Genomic DNA, 27,943 nt, shown 5'->3' with positions numbered 1-27,943 from the left:
CTCCCCACAGTAACAAACTACAGAAAAGCCACCAAAATATCTGCTGCAACAATCCAAGGCACTCCACGGCACACATCACTCTCTAGCAGTAATTCTTCCTATTTGTAATGTGGTAATTGAGGCTGGGAGGCAGCCTGTCTCTCAGTGTCTTCGCAGGCGGGGAAGGCATCTCCGGAGGGTGCTCTGTCCCTGTGTCTACTGATGATAGCACGATCCTGAGATATACAACAATCCTGAGTCCTACTGAGCGGGTAATTTTGGGGTACGGAGAAAATTTAGCTATAGAAATTCAGGATTAGAGAGTGGTCTCCAGTCCATTTTATTCTTTGGGACAGATTTAGACTGTGCAAGTAATTTCTCAAACAAAAAGCTTACCTAAAAGACAGTCTATATAAGTCAATAAATGTGGATACAGTTTGTTCCCTGCCTCAGGGGCTGCCTGACATAGTCTCTGGATGTATCTTCTGTGGTTGTGCATTAACAATAAAAAAAATTGCTATTCTTGTCATTTGGAAGTTTTGATAATGGGGATAGTCTCCAGTACAAGCCATTTCGTGAAGTCCTCTCCACCTCAGAGAGATAGCACAGGCAAGTAGTTTACAAAACAAGTATTAGTCTAAGTTGGTTTTCTGGGGAAGTTAATTAGTCTTTTACCTTCCAGTTGTTTTCCCATACCCATGTAGTAGGTCACAATCTGGGGAGGAGGCTAAAGGCAGTGAAGCCCCAGCATAGGTGTCAGGAGCAACCTGTGTTTTATATTTTAAACAGAAAAAAAGAACACACACACACACACCCCATACGTAACAATGTGCAATTTAATACATCCAGCCTGTGTAACGTGGGGTTTCTAGGTCCTCATCTGATAGCAGCTGGCTACTACTGCAGAGAAGATGCTGGCCTTGGTGAGGAAGGAGAGTCGATCACCGCTGCTCTTTCTGTGCTGTCCTCATTTGTGCCGCAGAGATATATATAGGGAATATATCCAAGACCAGTCAAAACTGCAGCTCTCAAGAGCACCAGCAGAAATACCCACTAGCAAAATCCAAAGGGCTATACACCAGCACAGTGACTAAACAAAAGAGATCTTGATCTCAGGCATCAGCATTTATAAACCACATTCATAAATTAATTTAAAGCAAAAGGGAAGCAGGTGGGGCAATCCACAAAGAGTCAAGTGAGCTGCTTTTTTTTTTTTTTTTTCTATTCTTAGCCGTCTTTTAGACCTTTTCTGTGAATTAAACATGCCATTTTACCTCTTTGTGTCTTTTTCTAGCTTGCCTTTCTTTTCTTTGGCCTCTGTAGACTAAGTCCACTGATCTTTAGGCTGTGTCTGATTATGGAGTATGAATTCAGCCCAGCACTGGCTACAGTCTCTAGATACTGCTGTAATAAAAGATCTGCCCAATTTTCGCATTGTGCTTTGCTTCAAAATCAAGTTGTCTTCAGTCCAACAGTCTGGTACTACTCTGTCCATTTTTTTTATTGACTACTAGAACAGCCTCTGTATCACACTGCTGTTGAACCAGAGTGGGTCATTGTTTTCTTACTTTTTTTTTTTTCTTTTTTTCATTTCATAAAATATATAGTATCCCAAGGATGAGGCCTGCAGGACATGCATTACTATGAAAGACTTAAAAATCTCAGTCTGTCTGCCTTATTAAACAGAAGGTTGAGAGGTGACTTAATTGCAGAGTTTAAATACCCCTGGGGGAATAGAGATGGGGGCAAAATCCACAATCATGTTTACTGTAGCCAGCATTGAAAGAAGTAGCAATGGCTAGGAGCTAAATTCAATTAGAGTCAAAGCTTATTCATATTTGAAAGGGGGCTCACCATTTTCAGCTGTGCTTGACCACTGCAGCATGCCACCACAGAAGCTTTTCCTTCTCTCGTCTCCTTCCTGCCAAGGTTGGACACTTTCCTTTGCAGATGGTTTTTAGCACAAGGTACTGAGACAAATTAAAATCTATAGCCTGTGTTACCCTGGAGGAGGTCTCATTAGTTAATTGCACCTTAAAGTCTATAAATATTATATATTGTTATGTCTAGATAACAATATATAAATTGAGACTGTGGTAATGAGAAAAATACTGAGGTAGATTATATGTCTGTCAGAAGCTCTATTTCTTAGTCATTGAATAGGGGCATCCATAATAAATAAATAGGTGCAAGCTGAGGCTTAATGAGGCCAAAACTCTGCAAGGTGTGGCAGTGGAAAGAGCTGCTTCTTGGTATTGGCTTTGCTGTTGCTGCAAGCACAGTCTTGGAGGTCAAAATTCATCCCCTTTCCCTTTGTGGGACAGAGGTTTTTGCTTTGAGGGAGATACCTGCAAGTCTTAGAAAGCATATCTGAAGACTGTGAAGAAACTTATTCTGGCTAGTTATATAAAATGGATGGTTGTGAATTCCTTTCAGTATGAAAGCAGCAGCTTGCTTTATATAAACACAATAGATAGTTCAGAAAAGACCCTTTGATGCCAGTTTTATCCGATAACCACAATTATTTACAATGGCAAATGGAGGGCAATATGTTTCTATGTTATGCGGACTCACCAGATCCAGAGATGATCTACATTAACTCTAAAATATTTTGCTCTTTTCTTGTGCTCCACACCTCTAAATATCTGAAAAGATGGAAGGGAGGAGGAATAGGCAAGTGAAAATACTCTTCTGCAAAATGCATCACAAAGACTGCACAAAACAAAAAGAAAACATGGTAAAGATTACATATTTTCTGATAAAGGACTTAATATTGCTACCTAATTGCCTCTATCATTTTCATTTTTTTTTTAACAATATGCATGACATCACATGGAGCTGGCCAGATACAAGTGAGTGTCTTTTTGACCTTTGTTTGGTTGATTAGGTTTTCTTTGGATGACTGATGACTGTCATTGATTTTAAAGTGACTCTGATGATGATGTATGGGTGATGTGTGGCTTGATTTTCAACAGCACTTCTTATTAGCCCTGCTCTGAGTATTATAGGTCAGTAATACAATTGGAGTGAGAGTAAAAGCACCAATGAGTAAATGAAAGAAAAAAACCAACCATGTATGGTAGATTTTGGGGGTTGGGGGTGTGTGGGGGGGGTGGGGGTGTTGTTTCGTTTTTTGGGGGTGGGGTGGGGATATTTTTTGCCTTTGGGTTGGGTTGGGTTGGGTTTTTATCCCCCCTTCCCCCGGGAATATTTAGAAAGCATATCTTATTTAGAAAAGAAAAGACTGTAGAACCTGATCTTTGAAAATTAGGGCCAGTCAGTGGTTCTGCAGTCATAAACCAAGCAATGGAGATACCCGAAACAGTCAGTTGTGAAAGTATTGGCAAGACATGGAGATGAAAGGGGAAAAAAAATAAAAAAAAAGATAGTGCTTTCAAAATGTATGTTAAATTTTTCTTCAGTAATGAGCGGGAATTGCAGTGGTGTGCTCGCATTGCTGGATTCACCTTGCATAAATCTGAATGAAAATGCATTATTCAGAGGCCAGGTATTCTGAAGGATGGCTAGACTTGATAATTATTTTAACAACCTGCTACTCTCTAGCACAAAATGAAAGAAATCATATTACTGAAACTATATTAGGCAAACTGGCCAGTCAGTACCTTTATGAATCTCTGAGCACCATCGAAGAGCATTGTATAGAGAGGAATGCCAAGGAGGTTGCATTGCCTGGGTAATTACTTATTCATTTTTAAATGTGTCTTTCAAAAGATGCAAGTATAGCTAGGCATCCTGGAACTACTGAGACTTATTGAAACATCTGTACTCAAGAGCAGTTTGGAGAAATGCTGTAAAAACATCCCAACGTAGAGCCTTGCCAGTACAATTCAGTCCTGACCTCATTATGATGCCTAGCTTCTGTCCAGCAAAAACAGCCCAAGTCTGCCAAGTTCTGCCAGTATGTGGTGGTTTCATGGACTCAGACAAGGTGCCAGGCTTAATCCTGTGTGTGACCCATGTGAAACAAGGTTTGAATGAAAATACTCCAATAGCCCCTTTAGTACATGGTAGGATAGATAGGATATCTGCCCCATAGGCTAAATTAAAAAAAAAAAAGGGTGAATGTGTTGACTCTGCAGGGATAACATTATCCTGTAATTTTGTGTGGTGGTTACAATGGTAGCTGGAGTATTCAATTTAGTATAGTTTATTAATTATTTTAAGGATAACTATAGATTGAAAAAAAAAACTTTATTTCCTTCTATCTGTTCCTCATTATCCAAATATGCTTTGGATACTTATCACTGGATTTGACAGGTATTATAAGATTATACCATATAACAGGTTGGTATAAAACTTAATTGGATATCAGCAGAGTGCCTTAAACTTGAAGAGAGATATGCTTTATAGCATATTCTATGTGGTACATGGAAGTATTATAGAACAAAAACATTAGAAATTTACTCACAAATTCTTATCAAGGACAGTCTATCCATATTTAGATATATCTTACAAAAATAAAAAAGCAAAACTTCAGCACTTACATAAAAAAAACCGACAAAAAACAACAAACAACTGCACATCATTTATCTGTCTCATCTTTTAGAAAAAAACCAAGTATAGCCAAATTAGTGGCCAAAATGGGCTCATACTGTGGAAAAAACACAGACAAATAATATCCTTAAATGACTTAAGTAATAATTGTTGAACTTACCTGTTGGGTTTTTTCTGCCTTTTTTTATTTCAGTTGTTGTATAATGGAATTCAGTGTACTCTCTTGAGAGTGACATTACAACTGTGTTGCCAGAGGCAGACAAACAAGGTACAGATGCTTAAGGGAGATAAAAAAAAAAATGTTAATAATCTAGTGATGTTAAAAATATTTAAAAAAAAAAAGTAAGGGCAGCAGATCTGTTCAGTGCTTTTCCCTGTGTTGAAGGAGTAGTTCTCCCATATATGGGGCAGTTACAAGTTTAAACACATAGATTTTATTTCCACAGGTTTTAGTGTTGGGGAATGTGACAAAGTAGTTTCTGACAGATTGCCCTGAGCGTATATCTGATCTCTCCAACTGCTGCCTCTACGGTTCACTGAGAGGAGATCAGAAGGCCTGAGGTTGGCAGGTGGCGATGCAAAGCACACAAACCAAAGGATTGTCTTTCACGCTTTATTTTTTTTTTTTTTCCTTTTTTCCCCCCATCCTCCTTACCGCTGGCTTCCAACAGTTTGGCCTGTACAAATCCCCATCTGCTCCATCCACGACTCCAAAAAATGGCACTTAGAAGCAACCCTGTGCAGTTAATTCATATAGAAGCCTTGAGGCGCTGGATTATTGGAATTAAAACTGTGCCGCCGACTGGCATGGGTCAGGAACCAGGACACCCCCCCTGCCATGCAACGAGCCGCATAGAGGGATGGATGTTCACAGAGTGGGGTGTCTGGAGCAGCACAGCTTCATGGCTCCTTGCCACGGAGCGTTCACTGTCTGTCAGCTCCGGACTTTCAGATGGAAAGTGATGCCATTAGGCTATTTTCACCCAATGTAGCTCGGAAGTCATAATCACACATTAATAAAAATAGGGATAATCATCCAGCATTTCATAAATCAGCCTTTTCTCCTCTGTGTACCGTATAACCGTAACAGATGGGTTAGTTGTGATGGGCCAACAGAGTCGAGTGATTTATTGGCAAAAAATTATGTCAGCTGGATTGCACACATACACAATCACACACACTCTTAAATTTAAGTAACGTTTTAGAAAGGGGGGTGTTAGTTCTGACCTCACCAGTTGGAACTGGATCTATCCCCTAAGAATATTAGGTCTTACCCTTCAATTTGCTGACATTTAACATTTTCATTAATGACCTAGGCATAAAAATGCAGGAGTGTACTGACACAATTTGCTGATAACACAAAGTGGGAACATTTTCTGTCTAGAAGAGACAGGATTATTGTAAAGGAAAAGCTGTGTGACCCAGAGGAGTGATAGAAGAGGAATTAAATGTAATCATGAAAAGTGCAAGGCCATGCCCTTAAGGACTAATAGCAGGACTCGATATAACACATCAGCTGGAAGACGGGAGAGAAAGTCTTGGTTATATTAGCCACTTACAAGGTGATTATAAACCACAAATGTCATGCAATTGTGCATAAAATAAGTGTCACTTCAAGAGGTATTCCGAATGACATGTTTATCAGTGGCATGGAAGTATTGAAGGTATTACAGAAGATACAAGTGAAATCTCAGTTAAGATCAGCTGTAGTTGCTTATGGGTGATAATGGCAAATTCAGATTGGATCAGGTACAGACCATGTGTATCAGGCTGGTCCTATCGGGAAATAAGAGACAGCTTGATTTCTTTAGCCTAGGTAAATAAAAGTGGAGAGTTGATAAAAGTACTGTGCATATATTGCTATGAAGCAAGGGGACATAAAGAATTATGAGGAAGAACCATTTAAAATAAAGAGCAGTGATGGGAAAACTTGTAATGGGTATTAAGTACCAAGTAACACACTCTGCCTAGAAGTTAGGTGATGGTTACTGATCATGTCATGACAGCACAGAGGCTCCAGAACAGCTGTTCAGTGGGAATGAATGCGGTACAAGCTTCTCCCCCCATTTCCCCTCCCCTCACCTCCTCTTCCTTGCTCAAATAGGGTATATAATGTCATGGCCAGAAATTTTGTAGAACGGAAATAAAGACAATGAGCTCCTGAAGGTCTGTGTCATACATCTGAGCATCCTCCACAGGTGTTACAGTACCTGTTTCTCTAGAGTGTGTGAATAATTGATTTCATTAAGTTAAAATCAGAGCAATTACTCAGTTGTAACTTGAAGTTTTCAGCTTCTGATTTAGAACTGAAAACCAGATTGTATAGATAAAAGTTTGTCTATGTTTTTTTTTTTTCTCCCCTCCACCCCCACCCCCCCACCCCCCCCCCACCCCCCCACCCCCCGTTATATCAATTGATTTGACAGATAAAATACCGCGTCTACATTGCTTTCCGGACTGTATCAGTGGGTGTTAGAATAGCATTCTAAATATAGCTTTTCATATAGCCGTGACCACCAGTCCTAGTAGGATTACCTTCAAAACCCTTCCCTTTAATAATTATTTTTTCTCTACTATTCATCTTGTTCTTTATTTGGTCTCCTAATTTCTGGGGGCCTTCCAGAAAAACTTTTATAACATTTAAAAATGTTGCTTTGCAACTATTAAACTACACATTTAATTAATAAAAAGGAAGAGAAAGCTAGGAAGAGAGGCTGTATTTAGCATATTTTACTTGAATCATTTCACCGGGCATCAAAAAGCCCTATAAATTCTGGAGTGTTCAGGTTTTATCTGTGGCTATGTGCCCGCGCAGCTGTGACCTTTCCAGCCCACCCACTTGCTCGTATGAGAGCAAGGTACATTAGGCAGGTGGAATGCCACTGAGATACATCTGATGGTCTGCTGTTAGCAGTGCTCTCAACCTTTGGTTTTGCTTGCACCCAAGAACAGAGATCCTTACCTAAGTAAGTGAATGATTACAACTGATGAGCAGAGTTAAACATTTGTATTTGCTATGACTAACCCTATTGATTTCACAGGACTACATGACTTACAAATGCACAGAACAAAAGTAACAGAAAAGTGAGTCAACACCAGACACTTAATCCCTAGAAGACCAAAGAAATTGAAAATTGTTAAATCATATTGTGGATGAACTGTAGTGTAATTTTTATGGAGTGCAAGTTCAGCATATGTTCCGGAACGAAAGCAGTTTGGAATAGTGGGTATAGATCAAAACACTTCATCTTTCACTAGAGACATCAAAGAAAAGTAGCCATTGCCATAAATGTTAAATCTACATAGGAAAGCAGCAGCAAACCACCTTTTTCATGGGTAGGTCTTGGTATCCAGAGTGTATATTAAAAGGTGCGGTCATTCTGGATTAAAAACAAATATTCTCTTGGATCATTTTAAGCCATCTGTGGTCTAAGCTGTTCCCTTCTTTCACTGGTCCACACCTCCACCCACTTGTTATGTTTTATACTCAGGTATACCACCTGTTCAGAGACGGGTGGCTGCTTGTTGCCAGACTGTTTCTTTAGGGCCTGAACTGAGTTGTGATATGGATTTTTTTTTTTCCATTTTCTTCAGTAACTTTGTTTTATTTGCTCAACCCTTTTACCTATATGGCATGAGAATTGAGTACCCCCACTCTATTTCTCATTGTCTCAGGCTGTGAGGCTGTATTCTGCCCTCCTTGATAATATGTGGTCTACTTTGGTTTTGCATTTTTTTTTTTTTTCAATAAAATACAAGCAAGAAAAAAGAAAAATAAGATTGGAAGTATCTAATCAAGCTTTTAAAAGTGGTTAGAAAAACAAAAACAAAATCCAAGAGGCAAAGCAGAAATTCAGCAGGTAGAAAAATTCAAACTGAGACCCCAAACCTGTAATTGTCAAAAACTTCCACCTGTTCTTACTTACAGAGGACAGGGTTATCTCTTGCTGTGTTTATCCCAACTCTGCAGTTACACTTGCATATACATTTTTTGAGAAGCCTTGGAAGAAACTTCAGCGAGGCTGAAGTGATGGGGGCTCAGCTGGTGAGTGTACACTCAGGGTTCCTGGATCAGACTGTATAGCCTATATTTTTAAATATCAATATCTGAGCTAAGTAATTTAAAGCTAAATCAATTATGTCAGTAAATAATTTAAATCTCAGTTGTCTTAAAAGAAACAGATGATTAATTTATGAAGCAAATCCTCCCCAAAAGCCACATCCAGGTATATGAAGGATAAGAAAGTGCCTGGGATCAGCTGGCACGGATTTACCAACAGAAAATCGTGCCTGAAAAGCTGACTGAGTTCTGTGATCACCTTCAGATGAGTGACTCTGGATGAAAGAAGCGGATTATGTTTACCTTGACTTTAACAAGACTTTAAACTTAATTTCTCATAGTGTCCTTGTAGCCCAACAAGTGAGATATGGTTTGGATAGATAGACTACAAGGCGGATGGGAATTAGCTGGACCACTAAGCTCAAAGGGATGTGATGAGCCATCCAAAGTTCAGCTAAGAGTGAATTACTAGTAGCATTCCTCAGAGGTCAGTTGCAAGGCAGTATTTTGAGTATCTTCACTAACAACAAAAAGCTGGGATGGAAGATTCCTTCAGGAGTGGTGCATAATTAAGTGATGTGGTTGGTCAACTGGCTGGTAGGGTATATACACAGACAGGACATTGCCAGACTAGAGAAACGGTCTGACAGGAACTACATGAAGTTCAGCAAAAGCAAGTGCTAAGCCTGTGCCTGGGATGAACAACATTGTGCATCAGTACCACGTGAGTGCTACTGGAGAGAAAACAGCTTTGCAGAAGAGGACATGGAAGTCTGGGTGGATGAGTTGACCGTGAACCAATAATGTGCCCTTACAGTGAAGGTGACAAGGTGCATCCTGGGTTATATTAGTAACAGAGTAGCCAGTAGGTCCAAGGAAGTGATCCTTGGGCCTTTACTCAGCACTTGTGGGAATGCATCTGGAGTATTGTTTGGTTTGGGCTTCATACTACAACAATTAATTTGATGTACTGCAGTGAGTTCAGCAGAAAACCTCAAGATGGTCTTGTAGATAAAGCACAAAAAGTAACGGAAAAGGTTGAGAGATCTGAGTTTGTGGATTTATTTAGCCTGATGGATCGAAGGGAATCATCTCGCTGTCTTTAGCCACAGGATAATAGATAAACAGAAGACAAACCCAGATTTTTCTTTGAGGTGCACAGTGAAAGGATGAGAATAAATGAAAAAAGATTTGCATCACAAGAAAATCTGATTAATTATGAGGGCTTTTTCCCATCATGAAAGTGGTTATAAACAGTGGAACAAGTGCCCAGAAAGGCTGTGAGATTTCCTTCCTTGGAGGGGTTCAAAATTTGACTGAACATGACATGAGTAATCTGCTTTGGGTGTACTCTCTACGAGCAGGAGTTTGGAGTAGATGACCTACAGAGTCCTCTTCCACCCTAAACCATGCTATGATTCCCTGATTTCTATGTATCTTTTAGAAGAATAAATTTCATTCCATCTTGAAAAATTGGTGTCAGCTGCAGCAACTGCCTCTTCTCTCTGAAACAGGATCTGCATTTCTTTTTCAACATCTTTTTTTTTTTTTTCCTCAGAAGATATCATACCTATCCTCTTATTAATATTCTTTCCATAGAGTACAAAACTTTACCACAGGCAGTTGTCATTTTCTAAACCATTTAATAACACTCATTTTATTTCTAAGGGTAAAAAAATAATGGGGTGATAACATGTCCTGAATTGCTAGTGACAGTAACTGTTAAGGCTTCAAGCACTTACTGTTTTTCACCAGCTGTTGCTTTTAGTACCAGCAATTTTATTCCCCCAAACCTAGGCTTATTTATATATTTAAGAAAAAAAAAAAATAACCCAGCCATTAGGAAACTGTGAGCTGGTTTCCTGAGAGAAATCAAATGAGTTATTGCCTGTCTTTATCATTGTTATACCTGTGTGGCTGGGTGAAGATGTTATATTTCCACTCTGTAGTCTGAGCTGTGGTGTTGCTCGCTCAGGTGTGCGTGGTGATCTCTGCCACTGCCAGATTTAGCTACCAGCCACTGTGATCATCAGTGATAAAATACCGTTAATATTTCATTGGCCAGATTAAGTTACTCCTGAGAAACTGTACCTTTCTTCCCTCCTGCTCTTCGTATTCCTTATGTTTTAAGGTATTATTTATTTCCCACATAGTATTATTAATGTATTTATCAAAACTTTTACTTCTTTCCTATCCTTAATTTTCAAACTTTTCTTCCTGGGAGGATGCAGAAGCAGCAGTTCACCTGGCTGCTTGTACTCCAGGTTACCACCAGCTATTTTTTCTCTGAAAATTTCTGGAAAAAACGTGAGAAGAGACAGGAGGGCAGCCTGGCTTGTGGCATCTGCGTTACACATGGTGCCTTTTCACCTTTTCAGTTCCATTTTCAGAGTCTGGCCAGACTGCAGGTTTGAACTAGCTAGCTGACTGAAACACGGGAAATAAATAAATGTCAGAAACCAGCTCTAATCTGCAGGGGAGCTGATGCTGAAAGCTGCCCAGTTCTGAAGAGACTCTTTAGAGCAATGTTTTCTCAGCATCTACATGCAAGCTTTGCTGTAAGGCCAGCCTTTTCTGCCAGGAATATTGGAGAGGCTCAACCTGATCCCAGCAGCATTTATTGTGTGTGTGTGTGTTTATGTGCGTAGATGAACATTCGCATGTGTAATGAGCTAGGTAAACTGAGCTACAGCTTTACCAGTGGTGGACTGAAAAGTCTAGCACTGTGGATAAAGATATGAGTTTATCAGCTGTAATCATGATTTGGGCTCCTAGGGTGTATTAATACAGCATATTTTACACATCAGAAGAATATCTGCATAATTGAATGGATCAGAGGAGGTTAAACAGATGCTTCTAGCAAGGAGTTTCCACCATTGTGCTTGTCAAGTCTGTTTTCTCGTTCTGCTCCCCAGCTAGCAAAATAAAGATATAATCTGTCTTCCTCCTTTCCACCATCCTTCCACCTTCACTCTTCTGTTTCTCTCTCTTCACTACATCCTTTCCTTTGTGGCAATAAAGAAGAGCTAGCATCCCAGCCAACCTACATGGCTTCAGTTGAAAAATCAGGTTCCCAAAAAAAACCTTACTGACTAATCCTCAAACATCATCATTGCTCAAGTTTTTACTAGTAAAGTATCCAAGATATCTTGGCAATGTATGCAAGAAAGTTTGGGGCTGTATTAAACGAAGTTAAGATTCTGCCAGCTGTTAGCTGTTACTTTGCTTACTTTGAGGTGCTCAGTCTTCCAAGTGAAATTCAAAGCCCCTGGGCATCAAATGCAGAAGGGTTATCCAAAGAAACTGCCCTTAGAACAGGGAGCTTGCCAACAGGACAAGCTAACCACAGACGTATGAACAAGTTACCACGGAAACTATCTGAGTGCATGTTCTTAGCCGGCAGCAAAAGTGAGGTAATTTGAGTGAGGTTAGCAGGCAGTAAGAGAGCTTGTTATGTCTAATTAGCTAAATGCATTCTTACAGCTCTTCCTACCCACTGGCCATTAAGGATTTTTAATTTTTCTCCCTCAGCACATTCATTTCTCATTGTTATCTCTTTCACATGCAGTCCTTCAGACTCAGTATTTTATTATGCATTGTCCATGTTGGTGGATCACATCCTATGATGGAGCTAAGTGGCTGCTCCTTATGCAGCTGTCATTCCCATTTCAAGGTTCCTATGTCATGATCCTCTTTCCAAGTTTCTGTGACTGACAAAAGACCTATTGCTTATCCATGAGCTCTCCTTTCAGCACGTTGGAAAGAAGGTCAAAAGGAAGACTCCAGTGAAGCTCCCATGAAATTTTTCAGTCAATTCATATTCTGCAAAAGTGTAATTTTTTTTGTCTAAACTAATACTGACATGGGGAAGATCAATGTCATTAGTTTAATAAAGATACTGTGCAAGTATTTCCTGTAATGAGATTGTTTGGCAAACAGTCCTAATACACTTCAGAATTACTAAACCTTCAAAATTAATTACATGAACCAGGAAAAAAACCAACAGCAGCTCACCACTCCCATTTCCTGATACAACATCCTCCTTTCATTGGATTGAGTATTTTTTTCTTTGAAAAAACACCCAAGTAATAGGTGCATAGGAAAGGTGAAATTGTTCTGTAAATTGTACATAAAGCACTTTGATACTTCATACATTTCAACACTTGCCTACTTCAGCAAACAACTTCTGAAAAAAAAATTAAATTATTCCATTGCAGTCCAAATCTCTATAAATCCATTATAAAGTCTTCCTCTGCCTCCCTTCTATCAAATACCCACTTCAGCAGCCTGAACAGAATCCCTGAATCCCAGCAGATGACAATTGCTAGGAGACGAAGGGAGAAGGGAGAGATTTGTTGCAATTTTCTTTTCACTGCCAGAAATTTAGCAGGGTGTTCTCTATCTGCCTGCAAGCTGTGTCTGGGAGTCTGTTTAGACGTGAAAACTGTACACCGAATATATATCTGTATTGCAATCCACACAGTGTGAAGCAATATGGGGTGTCAGGACACACAACACTGTTTACTGCATTTGGAACATATTTTTTATGACCTTTTTCTTCCAGTGTTGGAAACTCACATTTGACCTTAGCAAAAAGGAACTTTCAGAGCTTAATTCCAGTAGTCTGATCATATGTCTAAACATGACACATTTAGCTGAACACAAGCTTTGGATACTTTGGATCAAAAGATTATTTCAGTTCTGTGAATCAGTATTTTTGTTTGTGTGAGTTGTTTTTGTTTTGTTTTGTTGGGGTTTTTAAACTTCATTTGCAGTTCTTCTTTAATTATATGTACACACACACAAATAAGTATACAGCTGCTTCTGCCTCTTCCTTGTTTTCTATTTAGTTCTCCAGATTTTTTTCTGATTTCCTTCATATTTCCTAAATAGCATTTCCCAGTCTTCAGCAGGTAACTGTGGAAAAAATAGCACACCAACAGCAGCTCCCTGGTCTGCCCTCCTTGCTGACTCCTGCTCTGTTTTCTTATCTTCTCGTGTCAGTGGAGTGTTTTCAGGACAAAATATTGCTGTTACCCGCCGTGTTACCCTTACCTTCAAAGTAACATAATGACAGAGAGAGATGCATAAATTACCAGATATTAAGTGGATTTACTGGGTACCCAGTCTGCTTAGTGCCTGAGTCCTAATGAAGAAAAGAACTCAAGTGACTAGTGGAAATTTAATGTCTAACACATAAATGAAAATAGCCTAACCAGTCTATAGGTAGATCAAAGATATGGGAGCTGGCTGTATTGGACTGATAGTTAACTTGGGCTCACAAGGCAAGAGGAATCACTTTCAGTGTTGAGTTCCACAGTACTAACTTTTTATTTGCTTTTTTTTTTTTTTTTTTTTTTTTAAAAAAAAAGTCTATCAGGTACATTTGCAGCTTCTTCTACATGTAAATTTTTTAATAGCCATCTGTTATTAGCAGGTGACAACTGATTTTTTGGGGGGTTGCTTACAAAAAGTTGAAAACTTTTTCCTTGTGAACTTAAAGATGTAATCCCTATTATTTTTTTTTTTCCCCTGCAAAATCGTGGTCTTCCCCTGTGGATGTTCCAAGCTGAACTGATGTAGAAATATATGTTTCTTGCAAACATCTTATGGCCATCTATGCCTTCAGCTGAGCGTTGCAATCAAAGTACCTTTAAAGACGATAGACAATTTAGAAAATTGTCATATCTCTGAAAAATGCTTTGAGCAATTGACTCGTCCTTGTTCATCTTGAAGACTGATGCTAAGAATCTAACACTTCCACATTCTCTTTGAATTAGACCCAGAGCTATTGCTGACTGATGCAAGATCATGTGGTTTTGAGAATCCAATTCAGTCAGATCCTGAGGCCATCTTTCTAGAAACATTTCCTGGTATAAAGATGCTTTAACCCAATCATCAGTCTTGCTTTTGACAAGACAAAGCCAAAAGAGTACAGTCTGTAGTAGAGCAGAACAACTTCAGAGCCTAACCTTCAGACAGCACCCTGATACCATAGTGATTTTTACATGAAATGAGATGTTGATTTAATTATTTAGCATTACTTCTGTGAAATAATAAAGTAACATTATCCCAAGCTGGAAGCAGTAGACCTAAGAGCCTCATGTGGAAAATAAATTTTAAAAATCCAAAAGGGAGAGAAAAAGTAGACAGAAATCAGTGCTGAGCAGTAATCTCCATCACAAAAGATGCTAAAAATCACCAGAAATTAAATTATTCACGTGTGAATTAGATTTGGATCTTTTTTTTTTTTTTTTTTTTTTTTTGATCTTATGAAAAAGAGACAGATGTATTTAATGAAATAGCTAAGAAGAGCTTAGAGGTTTCATATAAGAGTGTTACAATGACCGTAGCAGCTCAGAGCAAATGTCCAACAGTGGTCAATAGTGGAGAGCTTAAGAAAAGTGTTCAGTGACACTTCCTCAGATTACTTCCCCAGCCCTGAACAATTCACAGTTCCCTTGGACTGAATGAAGGTATGATCCTTCCTGGCTCAGAACTGAGAGTTTAGGCTGTGTTTCATGTGCTGCCTCAGTTACTAACCAGGTGAGAAGTGCATAATTTGAAACAGATGAGACTCTCTGGTTGTCTAGAAATTTATTTTTTCTCAAGTCTATCATATTGTTTTCCCTTAAAAAAATTAAAAAATTAATTTTACAGTCCCACTTTCCATCCTCCATCCCCTAAAAATAAGTCACAGAGCCCATCATACAAGCCCCAGACAATCCTATTGTTTTCTGCATTTCTAACACCACATTTTCCTTCCTGTCTAAATGCAAAGGCCAGGTTGTGAGGGGAAGGAAAGAATTCCTGAGGCTCTGTGATGCAGGTGACTTGACAGGCTGGAACAGCTGAGGATGTGCCATGTGCTATTTCTGTGGTATCCAGTATGTCAGTGCGTAAGTACACCAAGACCACATCTTCTCCTTGGCCCAGCCTGCTAATCCTGTCCTACACCCATGGCCATTCATGATAGACCCCATTCTGGTCACCAAAAATTCTTAAGTGTGAAAACAGTAAAAAGTGTCACAGAGCAACAAGGCAGGAAGGAAAACATGGAAAACTCTTCTGAGATGCCAGTTTCCACATAACTCTGGGGAGGGAGAAAGAGGAACAGAACTAATTGCAATACCCGCGCAATAATGATTAATTGTATGGCAGCTTTTATCTAATCTAACCTTGTAATCTAGAAAGCCAACAAAGCTGAGCCTGCAGAATTGCCTGCCATGAAGTCCGAGTGAGGTTTGTTCAACTAATTACTTCTGAAGCCTTCCAAATAGATTTAAGAGTAATGGTGTTGACATGAAATTCTCCTGTCATGTTTCTGCAGCATGTTACTCATTTGTTGCTCAGGCCCCTGAAAAGAAGTGCCTGCTTCCCCAGTGAATAAGGAAAAAAACCATAAGGTGCATGTAGTTAGTTGAATGAAAAATGCTGATTTGTGCCAGTGGAAACAGTTGTGAATCCTAGTGGAATCTTGCCCAAAATCAAATTGATAACCACAGTGTATACATTTGTAAATGTATAAGATTAAAATGTTTATTTTTGCAGAAGGAAAACTGTCATCACTATATTTTTAAGCAATAATTCTGTTTAAAATCCATTTTAAATTCTGAAACAAAGAAGAATATTTATGTTGAGGGAGATGGAAACTGGAGATTTTAACACCAAGGATTTCTGTATTGCTTTTTTATTTACTGTGCATTTGTTTAGACCTGAAATGTAGTCATATTGAATGTCTGGCCAGGAAAAGAAAACACTGGTTTCTGACAAAGCCTAGCCCACAACACTCCTTTCAGCGTGAATTGATTTCTACTTGATCTTGTTTTTTTCCCCTGTCCTGGTTTCAGCTGGAATAGAGTTAATGGCCTTCTCAGCACCTGGTGCAGTGCTGTGTTTTGAAGTTGGTGTTAGAAGAGTGTTGATAGTACATGGATGTTTTTAGTTGTTGCTGGGTGATGTTTATACAAAATCAAGGACTTTTCAGTTTCCTGGGCCCTGCCAGCGGGAGGGCTGGAGGGGCACAGGGAACTGGGAGGGGACACAGCCAGGACAGGTGACCCCAACTAGCCAAAGGGGTATTCCAGGCCATGGGATGTCATGCTTGATATATAAACTGGGTAGGAGGGGGTTGGCTGGGGGTCACTGATTGTTGCCTGGGGACTGGCTGGGCATTGGTCTGCAGGTGGTGAGCAGTTGCATTATGCATCAACTGTTTCCTCCTACCTTCCCTTTGGATTTCATACCTCTCCCCTTCTCCCTCCTACTCATTATAACTGATTATTATTGTTATTAGTAGTATTGTTCTTCTGGTGGTGGTTGTTTCATTTTATTTCAATTATTAAATTTGTTCTTATCTCAACTCTTGAGTTTTACATTCCTTTCTGATTCTCCTCCCCATCCCTCAGGGTGAGAGGGGAGGGAGGGAGTGGCTGTGTGGTAGTTAGTTGCTAGCTGGGTTTAAACCACAACAGTTATTTTTGGTGCCAAACATGGGGCACTGAGGGTTCAGATAGCGCCCAAGTCCAACTGGAGCTCATTAGAACAAAATTGTTGTCAGTATTGATTGGATTGGATTGATAATTACTGGCCACAGGGCTGATTTCTCTGCTTTTACAGTTGCTGCCCATGGTCTCAGGGTGGTGTTATTTACTTTAATTGCAGTATGTGTTCCCTATTGTGCTGTTTGTTGTCTTTGGGACCTGAGCTAAAGTTATTACAGTGCTGTACTATATTGTACTGGTTTATGTTATGGTGGACTCGCTGGACATAAGACTGATCTGGTCTGTGTACTTAGTGGTGACGTCACCCCTGTGTGTTGGGTGGTCCCTGATGAGGAATGCCGACAACTGCACCTTTGGTTGTTCTGTTCCTGAAAGTCGACCTATGGGTAAGGTCTACACCTCCCTCTTCTCCCCAAATTACTGAAGCATTTAGAATTTTTTGGATATTTTGACTATCTTTGGACTTTTGGAACCACCATAGTGCAGGTCCTGATCCTATTGCTAGGAATACTGAATGTGGTTTTCACATCCTCAGTGTGGTGGAGAATTAAGTGACTAATTGTAACTACTCCAGCCTCTGTGGCAGAAACAACAGATGCTCCAGCCCCTGTTGCTGCTCCAGCCCCCATGGCAGGCATTGTGGCTACTCCAGCCTCTGTGGTGGGCACTGTGGTTGCCGTGGCCCCCACAAGTGATGCGGAAGACCAGACCATGGCAGTATCAGTGGCCCTGATACAGAGGAAGAAATGGAAATGGAAAGCAGCTTGTTTGGTACAGGAGGAGGATGAAGGGGGCCCATCACAGGAACAAGATGGAGATGATGAACAATAGGTAACCTCTCACTCCCTGTCTCTGAATGAACTGTGGGATACGCGGAAAGATTATGCCTGTCAACCAAGTGAACACCTGTTGCTTTGACACTGGGATAATGGGACCAATATTGTAAAATTAGAGGGTGGGGAAGCCAAGCAGCTAGGATCAATTACTAAAGAAGGGGGCATTGACAAGGAAATTGGAAAATGAATGCAGTGTCTCCTGTCAAGGTTTAAGGAAAGATATCCCTACAAAGAGGATATTACATCTTGCCCAGGCAAGCAGACTGCAATAAAAGTATCCAGTACTTGAGAGAATTAACTGTGAAAGATTATTTATTATGACCAGGATGATCCACAGTCACCCACAGATCCTGACAAAATCCTATGCACATGACCCATGTGGCAGAAATTGGTATGAGGCGCACCATCATCATACGCCAACTCGTTGGCAATAGTGGGCTGGAGACACGACGCACCACCAACAGTGGATGAAGTGGCTTGCCATGGCCAGGACTATGAAGATAGCATTTCTGCCTCCGTCATCTCAGCTGTGGAGAGACTGGTCCAGCAGTTTGACAAGGATGCATCCTACTCTCCACCTGTACAGACCCGCATTTCAGCTATCAACCGTAGAAGTGCTTCTGTTTGGGAGGGAGAATATAGGAGATACACACCACGGGGTACCCTGTGGTTTTACCTGTGGGACCACAGAGAAAACATGACATGGGATGGGAAACCTACTTCATTCCTGGAGGCACGGCTGTGTGAATTACAAAGAAAACCAACCACAAATAGAGAGTCTTCGAGGAAGCTGCTGCTCTGGTCTCCAGAGGGCAGTCATCCAGACAGTGATAGGGCTGAGATTCCAGGAATGCCATTGCTTAGTGGCAAGAATATGATAGGCAGTTTATAAATGTAAATATCTGAAGAAAGAGAAGAAGGGTGAAAGGGCTCGGAACATTTTTTTCTTCTTTCTAAAAAATATTCCATGATAAATATTATGTGAACAAATAACAACATTGCTGCTTCTCTTAAAAAGACAGAAAGATTGAGTTTTCTGTTTTGTCTGGTTCTGCTCAGGTTTTCAACACTAGCTACTGCTGTAATATCGCAGTATTTGAGCTTTGACCTGAACAATAGCATTTCACACTTGGAAAGATCCTTTTACCAGCGTGTAGAAAGTCTCTGCCACCATGCCTGTTGATACAACACTTGTGCAATGAAAAAATTAATAGCTGTCAAAAATGACATAGGTGTAATAGACCTGCTTTGAGGTTAATAGATTGGGTTGCATGTTTCTCGGAATGGGAATCAAATGCTTACTCTGAAAGCCTTTGGCTGTAGGAAAGACAGATGGCAATGTAGGAACACTCAGCTCAGCCTTTGCTAGACCTAGACCCATCTGTCAAAATATCGAGCTTGTCCTTTTTTTGATTGCTGGGGAGGTCCCTGACACTTGTCAGTGCTGGGTGGCCAGGAGCCACCTAATTTCTTCCTGGTGCCTTATACACCGAGGGATGAACTGAGACTAGCAAAAATTGGTCAGTCCTGGTTGCTGCTCATCATTAATGAGAAAACTTGCAGGTGCTGTGTGGGAGTGCCTTCAGCATAAACTCAGTGGTCAGTGCTGGGATTAAACAAAATTATCATTCATTTCAGATAGGCAATACCCATTTTTTGCTTTTTGTTGTCTGGGATGATATTCACTTTCTATGTCATCTAGACATTCACTGTCTATGAAGACCTATGCAATGACTCCTATTTTTTTTTTTTTCCTGGCAAATTTATTTATTGAAGACCAAGGAAACTGTGAATATCTTTGATCTCTTAATTTTTTTTTTCTGTGTTATATTATAGATTTACACTTGTACCAAAAGCTTGTTATTTTTGTACTGATATGCTGAGGGAATGAACTGTGATGGGAAGGGACCCAAACATTTGTGTGGATTCTTCTGGTTTGCCTGCCTGTCTCTAAACTGATATCCAGGTGCTAATACACAACCTGGCATCTGGTTTTTGTTTTCTTGAATGGGGTCTGTTGGGAAATAGAAAAAAACGACCAGAGATAAAGGAAGAGGACAAGGGTCTTCCTAGACGTAATTCAGAGTACTTGTAGCTTTTCCCACTATTATTATTATTTACTGTGGTGCAAACAAGACTGCTCAAAATGCTGCTGTCCTCCCTGTGTTCTTAAAAAGTACCTTTTGTTGTTTATAGCTCACATATGTTATTGCCTGCCAAAAATACAGAGCTTGTTCAAAAAACACTGGAATTCCTCCTATTAGCCTTAGTGGGATTTAGATAAGCAGTCCCCTTCTGTCTCCAATTAGTTATCAAGACCACATGTCTTCAGCACACACACAAAAAGAAAGTTATAGAACAAAGCTTTTGGGTCTATAATTATCAGTTTCCCATTGCAAGGTTAATGAGGACTGCTAGGGTGGAAGTCTGTTACAAAAATTTAGGAGAATCCTTTCAACCCTCAGCACTCCACCTAAAGCCTCCAGACCTCTCCATGGCAACCTGGAGGTCCCAGTCACAGAGGGAAAAACTGCAAAAGCCATTTGAAGTAGACCATGCTGTTGCAGGGGTGAGAGGCATGAGTGGTAGTGCATTGCTTTCCTGCATGATGACCACCACTAGTTCACCCAAGGTGATGCTGTTGACTCTGCTAATATGATCTCTGTTTATGAAAGCTACATTGGGATGCTTCTCTTGCTGCCTTGACCAAAGGAGAGACAAAGCTGAACACAAAATAGTCTGATCCTGATGGAGATTTTCCAGCTAATGACAGTCCAAGGGCAGAGGCCGACTATTGATCTGTTTAGTTTCTTTGCACTTTCCTTATTAGATACAGATATTTTTATGTTCTGCCTATGGGGGCCTATGATTGGCACTGCCTCCCCACCCACCACCCAGCCCAAATGGGTTTTTGCTCTACTTGTGGTTGTGCAGAAACTGACCTTAGAGGAGAACCGGCTGTCTTAAAGATGGCAGCTCATCCATCACAGCTTTCACAGGCTGTCAGCATTGCATTTAATCTCACTTGTAATTTTCCAAGGGAGGTTTGCAAAAACCACAAACAGAATCTTGATGCAATAAAATGTAGTTTGCAGCCAGTGAATACCTCCTGTCGGTATGAAGCTGCATCATGTTCCAGCTGCCCTGAACTACCCAAAGATGAAGAACTCCCAAATTCAGCCTACAGTCCCATGTGCTATCCACAGTCCACATGCTGTTGTAACCGGTATATCTTCTCCCTCAACTCACGTGTGCCCAAATGGGTAGTCAGAATGATGCACTTTGCAAGGAAGGTGTGAAAAGACTGTTTTCCTGCGGCTCACACTTCATGGTCATGAGGCTTCATTGCCTATTTTATGGACTTGGCCTTCTTGGGGGGATCTTGCTCTTTGGCTATGCTTCATGCCCTGCTTCTGTAAGTCCTGATTCAAACCCCACCCAATCACAGTTTTAAAAGTTTGGATCAAGCTCAGGAAGCTCCTGCCAGCTCTTAAATTTTTATTTTTCATTAGCGTCCCTACACCAGTCTTCCACCTTCCACTTTCATTCCCTTCTTAAGGTTTACCAGCAAAGGAACAAGCTAAATTGGAATCAATATAACCAGCATTATATGAGATCTGAGAAACAATGCCAGATTCAATCACAGAGGGTTATTCCAAAGATGAGATATAAAGCTCTGCTTCCCAGATATGTATTCAATAGCATGACCTCATTCCCTGACCTGTCTGTCCATGTCGTGCTGACAGATCATATCTTCCACTGATACAGACCCACAGGAGCTGCAATTTGTCAACAAGTCCCTGAGCTGTGCAAATATGGGATGGATTTCTATGATATAGTTTCTCTTCTGGCAATAAGATGGGAACAAGGTAAATACCTGGAATTATGTGGGCATCAGTGACCTCATCAAGGGCTTTGACCCTTGTTTCTCATTCCATAGGTGTCCAGCCTCTTGATCGAATTATGAACAGAAAGAAAAATGTGTGTTTTTCTTCTAGACATCTCTCTATATTTAAGTTGCTTGAGCAAACCGATTAATTAAATCACTATAGCTATATTTCCATTGGTGCTGGAAGCAGTAATGGTAATTATGACAGCATTAGATTTCAGAGAAGCCTGTCTTCAGCCTTGAAGCTGAAAAACTTCAGCTAAACATCCTGGAATTGTTTGTGCCAGGTGTCCTCTTCATGCTGAATTAGTTCATAAAATTTCACCAAAGCAGTTAATCAGTTCCTGAGGGCAAGATTTTAGAAAAATACCATGCTTTGAAATGAACTATTGCTATTAATAACTTCAATGTTGTCTCTGTAATTTGGCAGGAAGCTGGAGTCTAAAACAGAACTTTTGTTGTTTTGTTTTTTACAGAAATTCAGCCAGATTTGGCCATTACAAGCCTCCAGCCACACTGAGACTGGGAGGAAGTTTTTCTGTACAATTTATTTCTTCTGAGTATTCTCCCATCCTCACAGCTCTTAGTAGTCTTGTTTCATTACAGAGAATAGCATATCTTCCCTGTAGTTGTTCTTCCATGCAGGTGGGAGAAAACATAGTTTTGATCCTAGAAAAGAAAAGAAACAAAAAGAAAAAAAAATAAAAAATAAAAGGAGGAATTAAAGGAACAAAGACAGGGAAAATCACAGTGCAAAAAGAGGGGCAATTTTTTATTTTTTAGTATTGCTGTGCTTGCACTCTAATTATATTTACGACCTTACCATTCTTTAACATAAGGATGTTTCAATTTATGCGGAACTTTTTTTTTTTTTTCCTTTCTGGTAATGAATGTATAAAATCTTCATTGAAACTGCAGCTCTGTGTAATCATTTGCTCAGAACTGCAGTGTCTTTAACTAAATAAAATAATAATAATAAAAAAAAAATTTCTTCAGCTCAAACAAGGCATAGCAAGGAAAAAAAAATGATTATAAAGTCCGAAATAGACCAAAATAGTCTTCTATCCAGACAATCAATTTCTCTATGGTGCCCAATAGAGATATTGAATCACGCATTTTGCTTACACAGCTGCCCAGAGGAAAACAAGGACCATATTGCTACCCATCTCCTTTTGCTAAAGGTTGGCAATTACAGCAGTTGGAAAGCGGTAACAATCTTTCATTGTGTCAGCCAGTATTATTCAGGTTGGCATGCAACATCCCTGCTTACCCTTACAATATTCTTAATTAAATTAGGATTATGACTGTAATGTAGAGGAATGATCCTACTCATGTTACGACGTGTGTGACAACGCAAAGGTGATGGGTAGGAATTGTGTGGTCTGTGTTAGGCAGGTAGATGCTCACTGCAGACTTACCTTCAGACTGGAATGAGCTGATTTTCTGTTTCATCTCAAATGCTGTTTCTGTGTCCAGCTTTACAGACAGATGCAAAAAAATTAATTGGTGTCATAACTTGAGCATAAATGGCATTTTCCTCATGGCAGGTATGAAAGAGTTTGTATCTTCAAACATCAAGATATATAGAAATAAGAAAACAGAAACCCATAATTAGTCTTGTGGTGTACAGTAGCAATCAGGACTTCTCATAGCCTATTCTTTAGCCTTTCACAAGGCAGTGCCAAAGTTACATTCTGCCTTTTTATTCATATATTTGGAAAGTTACTTGAATAAATCATGATACACAAGTAAAATGAAAAGCTGTAATTTCTGACCTAGAATTTGATTATAGAAACATTTAGACTAGAAATGACCTTTGATATCATCAAGTCATCAAGCTGCCAAGCCCACCACTCAACCGTGTCCCTAAGCACCACATCTATGGATTTTTCAAACACCTCCAGGGATGGTGATTACACCACCTCCCTGGGCAGCCTGTTCCAATGTTTCACAACCCTTTCAAGGAAAAATTTTTTCCTAATAACCAATATAAACCTGCCCTGGTGCAACTTGAGGCACCCTCTTGTCCTGTCACCAGTTATCTGGGAGGCGAGACTGACCCCACTGGCTACAACCCCCTTTTGGGCAGTTGTGGAGAGTGAGAAGGTCCCCCCTTGAGCCTCCTCTCCTGGCTAAACAACCCCAGTTCCCTTACCCGCTTCTCATAAGACTTGTGCTCCAGATCCTTCACCAGCTTCGTTGCCTATCTCTGGACAGCTTCAGTACTTCAAGGTCTGTTTTGGAGTGAGGGGCCCAGAACTGAACACAGGTTTTGAGGTGCAGCCTCAACAGTGCCCAGTACAGGGGGACAATTACTGTTGCAGTCCCGCTGGCCACAGCACTGCTGGCACCAGCCAGGATGCTGCTGGACTCCTGGGCCACCTGGGCACACGGGGGCTCATGCCCAGCCGGCTGCCGACCAGCCCCCCCAGGCCCTTTCCCCCCAGGCAGTTCCCAGCCCCCTGCCCCAGCCCGCAGCGCTGCGGGGGCTGGTGTGACCCACGGGCAGGGCCCGGCACTGAGCCTGGTTGACCCTCACACAACTGGGCTGGGCCCATCGCTCCAGCCTGCCCAGACCCCCCTGCAGAGCCTCCTGCCCTCCAGCAGATCAACACTCTCCTCCAACTTGGTGTCATCTGCAGACTGACTGAGGGTGCACTTGATCCCCTCGTCCAGATCATGGATAAAGACATTAAACAGGACTGTCCCCAGCACTGAGCCCTGGGGAACATCACCTGTGACTGGCCGCCAGCTGGATGTGACTCTGTTCTCCACTCTTTGGGCTCAGCTGTCCAGCCAGCTTCTTACCCAGTGCAGACTGCACCCATCCGAGCCATAAGCAGCAGATGTGGGAGGTGGTGTCAAAGGCTTTACTAGGTTCCAGGTAGACAACATCCACAGCATTTCCCTCTTCTACTAGGCAGGTCACCTTGCTGTAGAAGGATGTCAGGTTCATCAAGCAGGACCTGCCTTTCATAAACCCATGTGGGCTGGGCCTGATCCTCTGGCTGTCCTGCACATGCTGTGTGATGTCGCTTAAGATGATCTGCTCCATCACCTTCCATGGCACCAAGGTTATGCTGACAGGCCTGTAGTTCCCTGGATCCTCCTTCCAGCCCTTCATGTAGCCTCCATGGTTAGCCAGGACTGATGTTAAATGATGCAAACCAGCCTGATGAGATCCTCCACCAGCTCCCTCAGTACCCTTGGGTAGATCCCACCTGGCCCCACATCTAGGTGGAGGAGCAGGTCACCAACAGGTTCCTCCTGGACTGTGGAGACTCCATTCTGCTCTCTGCTCGTCTTCCAGCTCAGGGGGCTGGGTAACCGAGGGAAACTGGTCTTACTATTAAGGACTGAGACAAAGAAAGCACTAAGTACCTGAACCTTTTCCTCCTCCTGTGTGGCAGTGTTCCCTGCCACATCCAGTAATGGATAAATATACACCATATATGTCATTCCTACAGTTTATTCATTCCATTTCATGTTCAGAGACTGAAAGTGAAGAATAGCCTGTTGGCTGCAAAGCTGTCTTAACATTTAGATACTCATAGGGTTTGCTCCTTGTTTTGCTGCAGAATTGCTACGTGTTACTGATCGAACTCCTGAAATGTGAAAAGTACCTTAAGTGGTAGGCAGTGGTACTCCTTATGATTAACATTCAAACTCTGTTTAAACCATACATGAATCAGCACGCTGAGCACCCTTCCATTTCACTGGCTGGCAGGTCAAAAGCCAAGAGGTAGGTGATGTGGAAGTTCTAGGAGTAAGATCCCTATTTCAAAATGCAGGGAAATTTAAAAAGAGCTGCCCTGGTTCCCTTTAGATTTCTGGTGATTTCTCCCCTTGCAGCTCCTCAAAATACAAAGACACATTTCCTCCATGTTCTCTGAGAACAATTACATGAAGCCACTTAGGGGAAGTGAGCTGAAAAACAAATAGATTTTGGATCTTCATACAGCTCAGGCATGAACTAAGTGGTAAGATTACAGGCTTGCCAAGACCAGAACACTTCAAGGCATGTTCAGAAATTAATGTGACTGAAAAATCTTAAGCTATGAAAGCTCTGCTTAAAAAGTCAAGTTGCCACAAGGATTAGGTTAATGCTGAACAGGGATTTTCTAGCACTATAATTCTATGTAGGCTGTACCAATCTATGCAATAAAGGTACCAGCGCTATCAAACTATAGGATTACTTCAGTAAAGAGAGGAATTGCATGGAAAAATTGATGCATCAGAATTAGGGAAATAATATACCCCAGCACATGAATATTGCCAGTATGCTCTGTTCAAACATCTCATGGATTCAGTCTGATCCTTTCACTCTTGAATCTTCTCTGTCAGGTACTGTTAGAATATTTTGCTGTAAAATTAAAGGTTAGTGATTTGCAGTATCCAAAAAGTAAGACTGTATGTACTGTAATGTTCTCTTATTGATTCATGCTCTGTGCATTAGGCAATACTGATGGACTTTTCTTTTCTTTGTAGGTCTCGACCGAAGAAGGAATGAGCTTAGCCAGAGAATACTCCTGTTCCTTTTTTGAGACTTCAGCTGCCCTCCGCTTCTACATTGATGATGTCTTTCATGGACTAGTGAGGGAAATCCGAAGGAAAGAGTCCTCACTGCCTATGGTAGAGAAGAAGATGAAAAGGAAGGATAGTCTGTGGCGGAAACTGAAAGGATCTCTGAAGAAAAAAAAGGAAAGTACAACCTGATGGCAGTTCCCCATGAGCCACCCATCAGGAGCTGACCACAGTAATCAGTAACAGTTAAAAAAGACAGCATTGACACAGCATCTTCCAGACTAGGTCCTGGAGTTCCTTCCCTTCAGCCCTCATCCAGAAGTAGCTCCCTGAAGGCCCAATTCATGGTTGCCCCGTGGCTCCTCTGTATTATAGATAAAGTTACTTAGCACACCCTTTCATCCCTTATCTGCAAATCTGAGTGGAGAAAATACTGTGTATTTTCACCTGTGGTCCCTGGCTGGTCTTTGAACACTAGGAGTTAAGCCAGCATCCAAGGCAGAACCAGCTTCCACCAGCTGTAGGACAAGGGATGCACTTATTGCCTCCTCTCTACATGCATGGAACATTGCACCATCCCAGGAATTAATAACATTGATATCAATGGACATTTTGACTGTTCAAGGACTTTAGGATTTGACCTTCAGCTTTGCATTCACGTGTAGATTTAGGGTTAGACTGCACTCAGCACACATGTGCGTATCTGTGTGCAAATGTATGTGTGAACCAGGCCCAAAGGGAATGCTGGGGGCTCCCAGATTTGACCCAGGAGAGCCCTATCCTCATTGTTTCTTTTTCATTTAGCAGGAAGGGTTAGCAAGCATAGCACAAGTCATGCACCAGCCATCCAGAGGCTCCCGGGTTTCTTACTGCTCTGTCTCCTCTGCTCACTCACCAGGACTGGCTGGCAGAGGTGCCATATCCTACAGACATGCAGTGCATTAGAATCATAGAACAGTTTGGGTGGGAAAGTACATTTTAATGCCATCTAGTCCAAACCCCCTGCAATAAGCATCTTCACCTAGATCAGGTTGCTCCGACCCCCATAAAACCTGACCTTGAATGTTGCCAGGGATGGGGCATTGACCACCTCTCTGAGCAGCCTGTGTCAGGGTTTCAGCATTGGCCGCTGTCCTGCATCCCACCAAGGAGCGCACAAAGGCACTGTCTGTCTGATGCTTCCCAGAGCAGCGAAGCTCTGTCCCAGCCTGTAGTAACATATGCAATATAGAATTCAGCCCTCTGCTTACTAGAGAATTGCATCAGGTCAGTCACCATATTTCACAGGCCTTGACCATCCAAGTGAGCCATTTGATCAAGCAGTTGGACAGATCTTTTAAATACCCATTTTTAAAGCTGCCATGAAGTATAGTCTCATCGACTTTTTTCCCCAGGCTTCTTTTACTACTGACTTTATTTATAAATTTTACAATTGAAACATGCATACATTTTGTCAAAAAATAAAGATTGTGATTTCCATGAAACCATACTAGTAGTTAGTGTCATTTGTGTTTGTTCTGGAATGACAGTTAATATCATTAGAAAAATATGTACGCTTGTTAGTTAACGTTCATTTTTTCACTTACCTTTCACTATTTTGTAGGGTTTCATCTAATTATATTTTGGATGATTTGGG

The 27,943-nt window shown here is 41.0% G+C and overlaps 1 protein-coding gene across 1 annotated transcript in view; it reads left to right on the top strand.

Annotated features, from left to right (window-relative positions):
- Positions 1-26,883, top strand: part of RIT2 (Ras like without CAAX 2) — a 179,443-nt gene extending 152,560 nt beyond the window's left edge. Inside the window, exon 5 of the mRNA XM_040580358.1 lies at positions 26,272-26,883. Within this exon, the coding sequence (XP_040436292.1) occupies positions 26,272-26,499 (228 nt within the window). The 3' untranslated portion in view covers positions 26,500-26,883. The remainder of the gene's footprint in view (positions 1-26,271) is intronic.
- The last annotated feature ends 1,060 nt before the right edge of the window (positions 26,884-27,943 follow it).

This window comes from Falco naumanni, chromosome Z (assembly GCF_017639655.2).
Source record: "Falco naumanni isolate bFalNau1 chromosome Z, bFalNau1.pat, whole genome shotgun sequence".
NCBI classification, from domain to species: Eukaryota; Metazoa; Chordata; class Aves; order Falconiformes; family Falconidae; genus Falco; species Falco naumanni.
Note: the sequence above shows the minus strand (reverse complement) of the source record. Positions and strands in the feature narration are given on the sequence as shown.